The 14,679-nt window shown below is 42.3% G+C and overlaps 1 gene segment (V, D, J or C); it reads left to right on the top strand.

Annotated features, from left to right (window-relative positions):
• Positions 1-724: 724 nt before the first annotated feature.
• Positions 725-1,206, top strand: LOC134612707 (immunoglobulin heavy variable 4-59-like). The segment is given in 2 exon segments: positions 725-814; positions 907-1,206. Coding segments are annotated over 2 exon segments (288 nt in total).
• The last annotated feature ends 13,473 nt before the right edge of the window (positions 1,207-14,679 follow it).

A 14,679-nucleotide genomic window follows, 5' to 3' on the forward strand; every position in this document is an offset into this window, starting at 1 on the left:
GTGAGTGTATATCAGTGCATGTATCAATGAGGGCATGTGTCTGTCAGTCAAACAAGTGGCCTTGACACGAATTGGGCAGGCAAATTTAAATTTTGGGGGTTCCAGAATTTAGTCGTGCCTAGGGCAGCACAAATCCAAAATACACCACTGCTCTACGCAGAAGACCAGAGAATGAGGAATACACAAACTATATATACCACCCAGGAGAATTAAGAAATTTTTTTTTTTATATTTAGAGGCTATTATGTTAAGTTATTTTCTCATTAGTAAGTACAATTTTGAAGTTGTTTTTTTCTTTTTTCTTTTTTTTTTTAAATGAAGGAAAAAAGCTGTCTCAAGTGTCCATTTACCAAAACTCTTAAACAGTACATTGCTGATTTCAATTGGTACCTAGAATCAGGCACCACAACCCATAATCTACATGCTGAATCAACCAAAATAACTTGCATATTGTGCATTATTTGCTTTATTCAGAATTTGGATACATTTGTTTCTGAATTCGGAATTGCATAAGGGAGCTGAATCGGGAAAAATTAGACTGGATTTCAATTTATACCAAATAGAATCTAAGTTTAATTCAGCACAAATGTTTCTTTTGCCACTTGTTGTATGATAAACCCAGCCTTAGCCTCTCTTCCTCTTATACAGATTTTCATGTAAATCAGAGTGTCTGCATCCTGTTATAAGCTGTGTGTGCCACAGACTGAGTTCAGTGATACGAACCAGCAGATACTGTGTATTGTCTGCTCTTATTATCCACTGAACATAATGAGGGTTTTCTACATTGTGCTCCCTCTGCTGATATCTGTGTCAGGTAAGGAACACATGTATGCTGTACATGGCAATATAATAGACAATTTAAATTACAAATCCTTCTTCATATTAATATGTTTGTTTCTTTTACAGATGTTCTTTCCCAGACAGTTACTCTGGACCAACCTGGATCTGCAGTTGTGAAACCCTCTGAAACCCTGAAAATCCCATGTCAAGTCTCATTGTCTGTTACTAGTGCTCACTGGCACTGGGTCAGACAGAAAGCAGGGTCAGCACTGGAATATATTGGGTATATTAGTAGTGGTGGAAGCACAGGCTATGCCCCCTCCTTCCAAGGAAAAGTCACTTTCACCAGAGACACATCAAAAAATTAACTTTATTTTGAAATGCCAAATATGAGAAGCGACGATTCTGGGACATATTACTGTGCAAGAGACACACAGTGACAGAAGCAAATCAAAACATGTTATAAAACCTCACACTGAGGAGGAAGTGAATAGTATAAGGGAAACATGTATAAATGTATACCAAAAAAAAAAACAACTACTTGATATAAATGTACCGTGCTAACAAATTTGATAAAAAAGTATATTTTCATATATCATACTATGAAAATACAAAAGGCACAACATACACTTTAAGAGTTATTCACTAAAGTCAAAAATTTCAACTTAGGCAAACTTAGGCCATTTTTGCCTCAGATTTGCTGTTCGGAATTAATTTGTGGAAATTCAGAATTTAGTAATAATTCTAACTTTATTGAAAAGATGCTGAACTAATGCCACTGTTTTATCTTAAATAATTGATGACTTGAAGTTACTTCATGGAGAAGTAAAAAACAAAACAAAATTAATCTTGTACAAAAATAATATATATCGGGGGGCGTGTCTGGCTACCGGTGCGATCAGTCGCATGAACTAAGAGCTCCGATATTTTATCGTCCTGATAAGCAACAAACAAGCCTCTACCAGCGGTAACTCACTTAACCTACCGACATTTTACTGGGAGACAAGCTAGCTGTACTAAGATGTCACCCTATAAGCAGCCTAAGACCCAAGATTTAGCTAAATCGAAGAAAAAAGACCGCCAAATGCCAATCCAAGATGGCGGCGAAGAGACAGGGGCCATGTCGGACAGCACTTCGGATCAAGACTCGACCTCCTCGAAGTACACTGACTCCCCGATCACGGAGAAGAGCCTCCACAAAATGCTCCAAGATTTAAGAGCGACGATCAAAGCAGACTTTCACCGCATAGACAGTGAACTGCGCAGAGAAATAGCGGCTCTGGGAGACCGGACGAGCCATCTTGAAAATAAAGCGGGCGACCTCTGCAACGCACACAACGAAGTCGTAGACAGACTCCAATCCCTTTCGGATGACAATGAGGCCCTAAAACTAAAACTGGCTGATTTGGAGGATAGAACAAGAAGACAGAACATCAGGTTTCGAGGGATTCCTGATGATATCTCACAGGATGCCCTCCCTTCAACTGTGCTCTCCATATGTAAGGCCCTAGTCCCTACTTTACCGGACTCAGCCTGGGCCTATGATCGCATGCACAGACTTCCGCGCCCATCCAGGCTTTCCTCAGAAGTACCTAGAGACGTAATAGTAAAATTCCACTATTATGCGCATAAAGAGGCTTTGCTGTCAGCAGCACGGAAATCGCCATCTCTTCCTGAGCCACACTCCAAGATTGCCCTATATGCAGACCTGTCAGCTGCCACGATGGCAAAACGCAGGGAATTTATTACTATCACCAAAACTTTGCGGAACAATAATGTGAATTATAAATGGGGATATCCAACGAAATTAATTGTATGGCGACAAGGCTCGACCCGGATCTTCACAGACCCGAAAGATGGTATGAAGGCCATCTCGGAATGGGGATTATGGCACAACACAGGAGAAGGTCATAAAGAACCTAGAGCTGTCTCCCCGAGGAAAATTTCTGCGGACTGGCATATGGCAGGAGAGCACTCCACACAGCATTGAACATTGAACTGTTATTGCCCTCAATATCGTGAACTAATAGGCAGTATGGGTATCGTATGTTTTGTTTACCTGTAATGTGTAGCTGATACTCTAACCACTCGCAGGTCCTTTTGGGCCTTGACTCGCACACAGGGTCATTGGGTAATATGTCACCCTTAAATTGTCTGAAAGTACAAATGGGCTAACTAGTCCTCGAATTTAATTTATGGCAGACTTCAATTTCACTGTAGTCCCCTAAACTTTCTCCTGAGGTCTATAGATCACATCTAATTTACCTAACGACCATGACTTTATATAGTGTGATTACCTCTTCCAGCTCAACCGTATATCGGCGACCTTGTACTCGAGCCTACCACCTGTTAAATGCTGCCGTATTTTATTAGCTCATAAAGTAACGACTCATTACACGTACGAAGGTCGCTTACATTACTTTACTTTATTATCACTGTCACCATCACTATTACATTAACCGTTTGAATTTACCGATTAATCCTCATTCATATTGTAAAAGGCTGTTAGAAGCTTACTCCCCTTGCTTCTACTCAATACACTAAGAGCCAGCCCACGTATCGATACTTACCTCAGTTAGAAGTCCCAGACGATCCTATCCTCTACCCCTTACCCCCCCTTTTTGGGGTGTGTAATGTTGTTACGGGATGGCTAAATTACATGTTTGACTATGTTGAAATGCCAAGAATGTTGCCCACAAGCGACAACATAGACCTCTAGCAATTGTAAACTAACTTATTACGGTATCAAAACGGTACACAAACTATTACTGCTAACCACGAATTGTATGTTGCTGTAAGGAATATATAGTTTGATCTTTCTATATAGGTGCCTACTACACCACTTAATGTTACTTGAGTTACGCCCTATCAGGATGATAGGAGTTCCACGTTTCCCCATAATTCAGGGCCACCTCTTGAGTTCGCCTCTGAGTGTTCTCTATATGGCCGTTTCTCATCTCCTTCTAAGTGGAGATTGCTGTAAATACTTTAGTTGGTTATTTCTCCCGAGTTTCCTTTCCCCCTCCCCATCCACTCATGTACTCTTCACCATCAGATCAGAGCTCCTAAGGCAGGTAATAGATCTTATTAGAAAAGTGTTTTGGTTAGGTTTGCAGCCTACACACTCTATGGTAAAAAATTCCCCCTACGTTTGTGGCAGATATACTAATAAACTCACCCTTGTACCATCACTATGACGCAAAATACTATGAAAATTCTGTCTATTAATGTCAAAGGCCTGAATAGTCCTAACAAAAGGCGTCAAGTATTGAAAGAAATGTATGCTTCAAAAGCAGCGATAGTGTGTTTACAAGAAACTCACTTGCAAAAAGCGAATTCTCCCAAACTTTACTCAAAACATTACCCTGTCGGTTACCATGCGCAGGCATCTAATAAATCTAAAGGAGTAGCTATACTTTTCCACTCAGACTGGGTTTTTACTCTTCACAAACAATATTCAGACCCAGCTGGCAGGCTGCTCATATTGGTAGGAGATTTGAACGGCATTCAATTAACACTAGCCTCCCTATACGCGCCGAACTCAAACCAATATTCGTTTATAAAGAAAGCCGTCAACAAAATATCTCGTCTCAAACAAGGCCATTTAATAATCTGTGGTGACTTTAATTGCACGTTGGACCCACAGATAGACACGCAACGCATTCAAAACAAATCGCCTAGCAAAGCATCTATACAGATGAGTACAATGTTTTCTCAACTACTTCACTCTGCTGACCTGTACGATTCCTGGAGGAATTTATATCCAGCAGCTAGAGATTATACTTATTTTTCACATGTACACACCACATATACACGCATAGACCTCTGCCTATTAGACAAATCCACATTACCACATTTAATAAGCCAAACGATAGGACAACGTACATGGTCTGACCATGCCCCAATAGAAACTGTTATTGGAGTCCCTTATCCCGCAAAAGGTCGGGGTAAATGGAGGCTAAATGAATCTATTTTAGACTGCCCAAATAACCGCAAGAATATTGCCACTGTATTAGAGAACTACTTTATAACCAACTCCACTGAAACAATATCTACAGAAACAGTATGGCTCGCCCATAAGGCGGTCATAAGAGGGGAATTCATTAAATTAGGATCTCAATATAAAAAACACTCCCGAAACTCACTCGCTGAGCTAAATCAAACATTAGTAGCACTGGAACAATCCAACAAGTCCGCCCCATCTAAATCCCTATCTAGACAAATAGCCAACACTCAGGAATTGCTTCGCCAATTACATGCTCAACAATACAAAATTAATGCATGTAAATTGCAACAAAACTATTACCACATGGGAAACAAAGCAGGCAAATTACTAGCCAACAAATTGAAATCTAAATATCTTCAGACGAAAATCCCCTACATTATTTCTAAATCGAACTCAAAACTTTACAACCCCAATAAAATAGTGGACGAAATGTCCTACTACTACGAAGACTTGTATAATCTACAAACACACACAGACTTGTATAATCTACAAACACACTAGATAGTGGTTGACGAAATCAACCACTATCTAGCACAGATAGATCTTCCACAAGTCACGCAACAACAAAATGATTTGCTATGCGCACCCTTCACAGAAGAAGAAGTAGCAGCAACCATTAGATCCCTCCCAAAACACAAAGCTCCAGGTCCGGATGGACTCTCTAACTACTATTACATTACTATGGCACAGCAGTTAATTCCCCACCTCACAAAAAATTTCAACAAAGTTCGAATTTCTGGATCATTTCCGAGAGAAATGCTAGAGGCGTTCATAATAACCCTGCCCAAACCAAACAAATCACCAACAATTTGCAGCAACCTACGTCCTATATCGCTCTTGAACGCAGATATTAAATTATATGCAAAACTAATTGCTAACAGATTGAAACCCCTGTTGCCCAACCTAGTCTCCATAGAACAAGCAGGCTTTGTCCCTGGTAAACAAGTGGGAGACAATACCAGATATTGTATGGATTTATTAGAATGGGCATTCAAAAATAAAAAGAAAGGTACTTTTATGGCTTTGGACGCTGAAAAGGCTTTTGACCGCCTGAATTGGTCATATATGGAACACACACTATCAGCGTTTCAATTCTCAAGCCATTTCATTAAGAGCATAAAGGCCCTTTACTCGTCACCTTCCGCTAGAGTCTTCAATACAGGATTTACCTCCCGTAGTTTTTCCATAAAAAATGGAACAAGACAGGGTTGCCCCCTATCACCCCACATTTTCATCCTATGTCTGGAACCCTTGGTTAGACTTATCAAACAGGACGCCTCAATTCCTGGCCTTCTTACACCAGCAGGGGAAAAAAAGTTAGTGCTTTTTGCGGATGATATCATGCTATTTCTCACTGATCCATCACGATCAATCCCCTACGTGGTAAATACCTTGAAGGCATACGGTAGAATATCGTATTATAAAAACAACATCACTAAAACACAAATACTCCCTTTCAATTTGGACTCTAATACGCTTGATGACCTTAAAGCCCTATATCCCTTTGAATGGCGAAAAACCTCGATCTCCTACTTGGGGGGCAAAATAGCTCATTCCCCGAAACAAATGATCACAGAAAACCACGTAGAGGCCTTAGTAAAACTTTCCAAACAAGTGGAAACATGGGACAAAGCCAACGTGTCTTGGCTAGGTAGAATTACTTCACTCAGAATGATGGTAATACCTGTCATACTATACCTGTTTAGGACGCTGCCCATCGCCCTTCCTAATGCACTCCTAAAACGTTTCCAGAAACTATTAAACGCTCATGTCTGGAAGAAAAAACCCCCGCGAATCTCCTTCAAGTCCCTATGGTACCCTATGGATAAAGGTGGCCTGAACATGCCTAATATTAGAAACTACTATATAGCAACGGTTCTGGCTCAGGGAATCGATATAATAACGTACAAATCCAGCCCAGTATGGCTACATCTCGAGGAAAGATGTGGCGATATACGGCGCATTTCGTATGCTCTGTGGTCCACCCAATTCCCTACGTCGCCAAACATGTTATCAGCTTCTACATTTTTGCTAAAATCATGGAAATCTTGGAGCCCCCTGTTATGTCCGGGTACAGAACTGCTATTTTCAGCTCCATTACAGGCACTCACGGCTATATCCCCAGATTTGCCCATACAACAATGGGTTTCCAAAGGTATATCCCATATTCACCTATTATACTCAGTTAAGGGGTTACTTCCCTTTCCTACTTTACAAGCGAATTTTGACCTACCCTCGAGGGACCTTTTTGTATACTTAAGAATCAAAAACATCCTACAATCTAGATCTATAAAATACATCCACTCTCTAGCAATGAGTAAATTGGGGCATATATGCTTCACAGCTCATAAAAAAGCATTTGTTATAAAACCTTTCTTTTTGCTACTCGAACCTGTCGATGAACGAGGAAAATGTTAATGATAAGTTACCCTATATGCTTAGATGGGAATAGGATCTAGACGAAACATTCCCTATGGCTAGTTGGATAAATGCTATAACTCATACTAAACAAGCATCTAAATGTGTTACTCACTGGGAAGCGTTTTTCAAAATATTAATGAGGTGGTACATGACCCCGTCCAGGTTAGGCAAGATTTACCCAGGTTCGAAAATGGGTTGTTGGAGATGCGAAAACCCTAATGGGACATTGAAGCATCTATTCTGGGATTGCAAAGCCCTACACTCCTTTGGTTAAAAGTTCAAAGATTAATCACCTCACTCAGTGGTCACATTCTCCCACTGTCACCCGCTTCCTACCTCCTCCATTTAACACCTGAAGTACATAATTTCTCCTCACGGGCGGCGGTATTAAATATCCTCATAGCAGCCACACTCAGTATTGCGGCCCACTGGAAAAGCAATATATGCCCTACTGTTCGGGGGGTAGTGAGACGAGTCCACACCACCTACATTTTTGAGAAAGAATGGGCACATAGGGGAACCAATCCAACTTTCCTCAAACTCTGGAATAACTGGGAAGCCGTTGCAGCAAACGTCCAATAACGTTCTCTTCGTAAACTCTGATACATGGGTTATTTAACCTTCCCCCCATCCTCCCCTTCTCCCTCTTTCCCTGTTTATAAAATTACGTAGTTTTCCCTACACTTTTGTAATACTACTTTGGGAGTTTCACTTATATAATTATGGTTCAGGATACTATTCATTTGTATGGTGTTAGATTGTCAAGCTCTATCATTGCACCTTTAAGTGAAACAACACTGATAATAGGAAAAATTTTCTTATAAAACATCCATGCAAACTGTATTACGCTACTCCATCTCCCCAAGAGGTTAAATATGTGACGAGTCCCTTGTCAATGTGCTCTAGGTGTGTAGCTACTAAAAATTGTTAAAATTATTGTGTATTAGGATGGACTGATGAGTTCATTGTCGTTATCACAGTAAATTTCAGGAGATAATTACGGGCATTTTTGTCCTAGGTTTCTCCTTTATATATCACCAATGTGTAAAACTGAAAGGCTCCCCTTTCTTCCTAATAATCTGATGTACCTACTGAACCCTGTTATACCATGATATATTTTACGTGTTTAAAAATGATATTTGGATGTGATGATTTAAAATTTAAGATGGTGTATTATGTATTGTTTATTATCCTGTACAATATACTGCAAAACATAGCATTTGCTGTTCTGTAACCTATTATATGTGTTCTCTCCCACATTTTTTGCAAATCAATAAAAAATATATATTGAAAAAAAAAAATAATATATATCTAGTGCTCATCGGAAGAACACAAAAGACCAGTAACCCCATAAAAACACACCATTTGCATCATTGGGTATGTCACGTGGTACATTTTGAGTCTTATTGTACAGCTATTTTTTAAAGAATTTATTTCAAAATGTATGCGATTATTTCATTTTCACATATTTTATATACAAGTAGCAAGTTACAATCTTTTATAAACGTGATGCATGCTACTATAAATAAAATTACTAAATTGCACTCTACTATATTTTCAGTTCAGAATGACCCCCTTTGCATACCCTTGTCAAGTGTTTGTAAAAATACAGAGTTGATTTAATAACCTGCCCATTGCATTTTAAATTTAAAAAAATAAAAAATAAAGATGGGTCTATGGTGTATTTAGGGGCATTTTAGAAGCTCACACAACTAAATTACTGCATAATTGCATAGCATTTGCAAAGAAGGACACCATGGGGACATATATAGTTTGAGCTTTATTGAGGTGCAATTTTTCACTATGTATTTTCAAAGGTTGTAATATTTTTTATTGCATAATTTTTACATACAAATTGTATTTTGCTGCATATGTTTTGTTTTAAATCCCATCAGTGCCACTATAATAAAATGCCCCATTGTTCAGCAACATCCACTGAGTACAGCAATATCCCTCTGTCAGGGCCAGATTAAGAGCCAGGTGGGCCTGGTGTTGACAATTATGATGGGCCTAATTACAGAATCTTGTCAACCACAAAACACTAAAACAGTCATACTTACCAAGTGTCATGTATCTGATGGAGACGGTGCTGAAATGCAGCTATGAAAAAACACATTTTCTCATGAAGATATATTGCATTAATCTCTTTTTCTGCTCTTGCAAACTATGCAGCTACAGAGAACACGGCCCCCTGCCTACAACCCACTGTCCTGGAACTAATAGACCACGCTGTGCTGGTGTATTAGGCGTATTAGGGACTTTACCAAATATGTATATATGTTTCTCTTATGATATTAACTAAGATCCATAATTTCAGCATTGTATGCTAATTACAATGTACCTGAACTCCAAGTGCCTTGTACAAGTTCACATAAAATCATCTCTTCATGATGAAGATCTCTCTGAGAGTCTGGGCTACAAATAGCTCATTAGATTCTGGATATTTCATGACTTGTGCCATGACAAAGTATTGTGTCTTCTCTTACAAATAAGAGGTTTCCTAGGTATATATATTTATTTTATAGTTAAAGCTTCCAAGTACAAGCCCCACATTGGGCGCCAATTGTAACCGCAGCCGGTTCCCCTATTTACCACTATAACGTCTTAAAGCATAGAACTGGGCAGGGCTAACCATACAGATATCTTAGCCATAATATTATGTAGTCAATAAGAGTTCTATTTAAAATATATAAATAATTGAGAATACAATATAAAATAGGGATTGTATTGGAAGCAATACAGTTTAGTCTTTTTAGATATTTTATTAAATATAAATATATAAAATCCATTACAATAATTTATAGCAGAGTTATAGATTAAACTATATGCTTGCAATATCAGTAAAATAGAATAAATTCCCTCCTGAACATGTCAACCTCTCTGTCATTATAAAATGGAGCAGCGTCTCTGTCTCCAAAATCTCTCCACTGTGTCTTAATATCAGGGCCGGATTAACATAGGGGCTGATGGAGCTGCAGCTCTAAGCCAAGACCCAGGGCCATGGAATAGGCCCATTAATTTAAAAAATTTATTTTTTCTACACAGTGCTCTTGGGGTTGATCACCTGGCCGATATTTATTTGAGGCTGCCTGGCCGGTGCTGATATTGCAGTAATACCTGCAATACAAACGCCGGTATTTTTCTCAGTATAAACAGAGATTACTCTGCAATACCATTACCGGCCAGTAGGGGTTGCTGTGTGTATGAAGAGAGGCAGGGATAGGAAGTTACAACATATACCTGCATTGCTCTACTCACTGATCCGCGGGGGAGCAGCTACACAGCACAGATAGTCCAGACAGCAGCTTCCAGCCTGAAGAGACAGCCTACAGCTCAGAGAAGTGAGGGATGGGGTAAATGCTGCAGGGAGACATGGGGACACGGAGACACTAGGGGACACTATGAGACATGGGGACACATGGAGACCTCTGGGGACGCTGAGACACTTGGGGACACATGGAGACACAGACACACATGGACACACTGAGACATGGACACACACATGGGGACACACGGGGACACACGGGGACACTGAAACACTAGGGAACACTAAGACCTGGGAACACTGAGACAGTAGGGGACATGGGGAAAAAGACACACATGGGGACGCTGAGACATTTGGACACTGAGACACTTGGAGACACAGACACTAGGGACACAATGTCCCCAAGTGTCTTAGTGTCCCCATGTCTCCCAGCCACTGTGCCTAGTGTCTCAGTATTCCCATGTCTCCCAGTGTCCCTAGTGTCCCCATGTCTCCCAGTATCTGTGTCCCCATGTCTCTCAGTGGAGACATGGGGACACAGAGACACTAGGGACACTGGGAGACCAGAACCTTCTGTCTGCTAGTAAGAAGGGAAGGATACAAGTGGACATGTAAGTGCTAGTGGACAGTCCTTAGAAAGCATGGAGCAAGCGCATCATTAGACGCATTTATGCCAAGCTCAGCATTCTGTGGGCCAGCATGTATAATTGTCAGGCAACCTGACATGCATTCATGCCAGGCTGACCTTCCAATTCTTTGGGCAGACATGCCTCCTTTTTGGGCATATTAGGCCCTTTCGGAATTACTGGTACATGATCCGCGTCTGTGGCCAACCCCTTTATACCGCCCATTGACTTATGGATTGGTATGGATTTACTTGAAAGATGAAAGCATGAATTAGAGAGGATTAGCATATTTTAAGAGAATCTGAGTTTTTTTTTTTAGCTGCATCCTATGGGTTTCCCTCTGGCAACATCTCCACCAGATACATAATGTTTGAGCCTTGAATTGTGATTGCATTAATTTAGTACAAAATGGTGTCTTAAGGTCTAAACTTCTTATTTATTGGGTAAGACGTCAGATCGATAAGAAAAGGAACATAGCATCAGAAACAATATTTTCCATTTCCAACAACTTGTCAGTTTGCAATCTCTTAAATTCAATGTCAGGGCCGGACTGGCCCACCGGGATACCGGGAATTTTCCCGGTGGGCCGCGGCATCTGAGGGCTGCTCTGAACAAGTATGTGCCACCGGGTGGCCGGTCCGGTGGCACACACTCTGAAGGGGCCGGTCGGCGGCCGCATTCCGCGCTGGAGCCGCCGGACCGGGTGGCAGCCTCGCCGGTCCGGCGGCACTCCATTCACTAATGCTGACTCGCTGGGGGCTGATGGAGGAGGGAGGAGCATGTCTCTGTACCATGCTCCCTCGTGGTTCCCACAATTCCCAGCACAGGAACCGCGATGGAGCATGGTACAGAGACATGCTCCTCCCTCCTCCATCAGCCCCCAGCGAGTCAGCATTAGTGAAAGTAGTGCCGCCGGACCGGCGAGGCTGCCACCCGGTCCGGCGGCTCCAGCACGGAATGCGGCCAGCCCCAGCCCCACTCAATCAGGTAAATAGGAGGGGAGGGGAGGGGATGAGAGGGGAGGGGAGGGGGAAATAAAGAGACACAAGGGGGGGAAATAAAGAGACACAAGGGGGGGAATAAAGAGACACAAGGGGGGGATAAAGAGACACAAGGGGGGAATAAAGAGACACAAGGGGGGGATAAAGAGACACAAGGGGGGATAAAGAGACACAAGGGGAGGGGGGAAATAAAGAGACACAAGGGGAGGGGGGAAATAAAGAGACACAAGGGGAGGGGGAATAAAGAGACACAAGGGGGGATAAAGAGACACAAGGGGGGGAAATAAAGAGACACAAGGGGGGGAAATAAAGAGACACAAGGGGGGAATAAAGAGACACAAGGGGGGGAATAAAGAGACACGGGGGGGATAAAGAGACACAAGGGGAGGAGGGAAATAAAGAGACACAAGGGGAGGGGGGAAATAAAGAGACACAAGGGGAGGGGGGAAATAAAGAGACACAAGGGGAGGGGGGAAATAAAGAGACACAAGGGGAGGAGGGGAATAAAGAGACAAGGGGGGGAATAAAGAGACACAAGGGGAGGGGGGAATAAAGAGACACAAGGGGAGGGGGGAAATAAAGAGACACAAGGGGGGAAATAAAGAGACACAAGGGGGGAATAAAGAGACACAAGGGGGGGATACAGAGAAACAAGGGGGGAATAAAGAGACACAAGGGGGGGATAAAGAGACACAAGGGGGATAAAGAGACACAAGGGGAGGGGGGAAATAAAGAGACACAAGGGGAGGGGGAAATAAAGAGACAAGGGGGGAATAAAGAGACACAAGGGGAGGGGGGAAATAAAGAGACACAAGGGGGGAAATAAAGAGACACAAGGGGAGGGGGGGAAATAAAGAGACACAAGGGGAGGGGGGGAATAAAGAGACACAAGGGGAGGGGGGGAAATAAAGAGACACAAGGGGAGGGGGCAAATAAAACAGAGGGGCACAGTGAAAGGATGGGGGAAAGAGACAGAGGGGGGATAGAGAGATGGTGGAGGGAGGAAAAAGAGACAGGGGGAGAGAGAGACAGAGAGGAAGAGAGATGTGGGGGAGAGAGAGACAAAGTAAAAGGGGCAGTGGAGGCAGGGGCAGGGGAGGGAGAAAGGACCCGGGAGGTCAGCCTGCAGCTCCTCTGCGTCCTTCTCGCACGAGCACAAAGCGTTGCCGCGGTTACAACGGCACTGCTGAGGCTCTCACGAGAGTGAACTCTAGCCCTGGAGCTATGGTCTAGAGTTCACTCTCACCACGAGTTCCTGGTGGTCGCAGTGTTGAGAGTGAACTCTAGCCCCATAGACACACTGCCCCCACACACACACCATACACATTCACACACTGCCCCCCATATACACACTGCCCCCACACACACACACACCATATACATTCACACACTGCCCCCCATACACACACTGCCCCCACACACACACACCATACACATTCACACATTGCCTCATACACACACACAGTGCCTCCATACACACTGCCCCCATGCACACACACACATTCACAGCCCCCCCATACACACATTTCCCCACACACGCTACGCATTCACACACTACACCCCCCCACACACACATACACTGAACCTTTCACACACACTGCACCCCTCACACATTGTACCACTGCTCCTATACCCTACTACAGCCCCATATCCCAGCAAACCCCAGGTAAGTTGTCAAACTGTTCTTAAACGGTTTGACTACTTACTCTGTGAGGGGGTCCCGGTGTTCTATCATTCTGCTATACCTGTCAGATTTCTATACCCTCGTCACTTCCGGGGAGGGGAATCAGCTGGATCCTGTGCTGCACATGCGTGCTAGCACTCCTGCTACTCCTCCACAGCCAGGTCCTGGAAGGTAAGTAAAACTAGTTTTACACTTTCATTATAGTTAGTGCATTCACTAAGCTTAGGACATGGGACATTTAGGGTTAATGTTAGGGTTCAAATTAGAGTTAGGATTAGGGACTTGTTCACATTTAGTGATATTTCACAATAGGGGAATATCACTAAATAGGGATTTCTCACACTCTATTTTAACCCTTACCCCAAGGGTTAGGGTAAGAATAGAGAGTGAGAGAGGTTAGAAGCACTTACCTAACCCTAATTTGAACCCTCACTTAACCCTAAATGTCCCGTGTGCCTAAGCTTAGTGAATGCACTAACTATAATGAAAGTGTAACACAAGTTTTACTTACCTTCCAGGACCTGGCTGTGGAGGAGTAGCAGGAGTGCTAGCACGCATGTGCAGCACAGGATCCAGCTGCTTCCCCTCCCCGGAAGTGACGAGGGTATAGAAATCTGATGAGGTATAGCAGACTGATAGAACACCGGCACTGCATGCACCATAACCACTACACGGAGCAGTAGTGGTTATTGTGCATGGATTTTTTCTTTAAATAAACTACAAGTGCCCCTCCCGGGATCAGGCTCTGGATCCTCCACTGGTATATGACATGTATATTAATGTGTGTATTAGATATATATATATATATATATATATATATATATATATATATATATATATATATATATATAATTATGTCTCTTATATTTACACATATATTAATGTACATTTATATA

The sequence above is a fragment of the Pelobates fuscus genome, chromosome 5, assembly GCF_036172605.1.
Source record: "Pelobates fuscus isolate aPelFus1 chromosome 5, aPelFus1.pri, whole genome shotgun sequence".
Taxonomy (NCBI): Eukaryota; Metazoa; Chordata; class Amphibia; order Anura; family Pelobatidae; genus Pelobates; species Pelobates fuscus.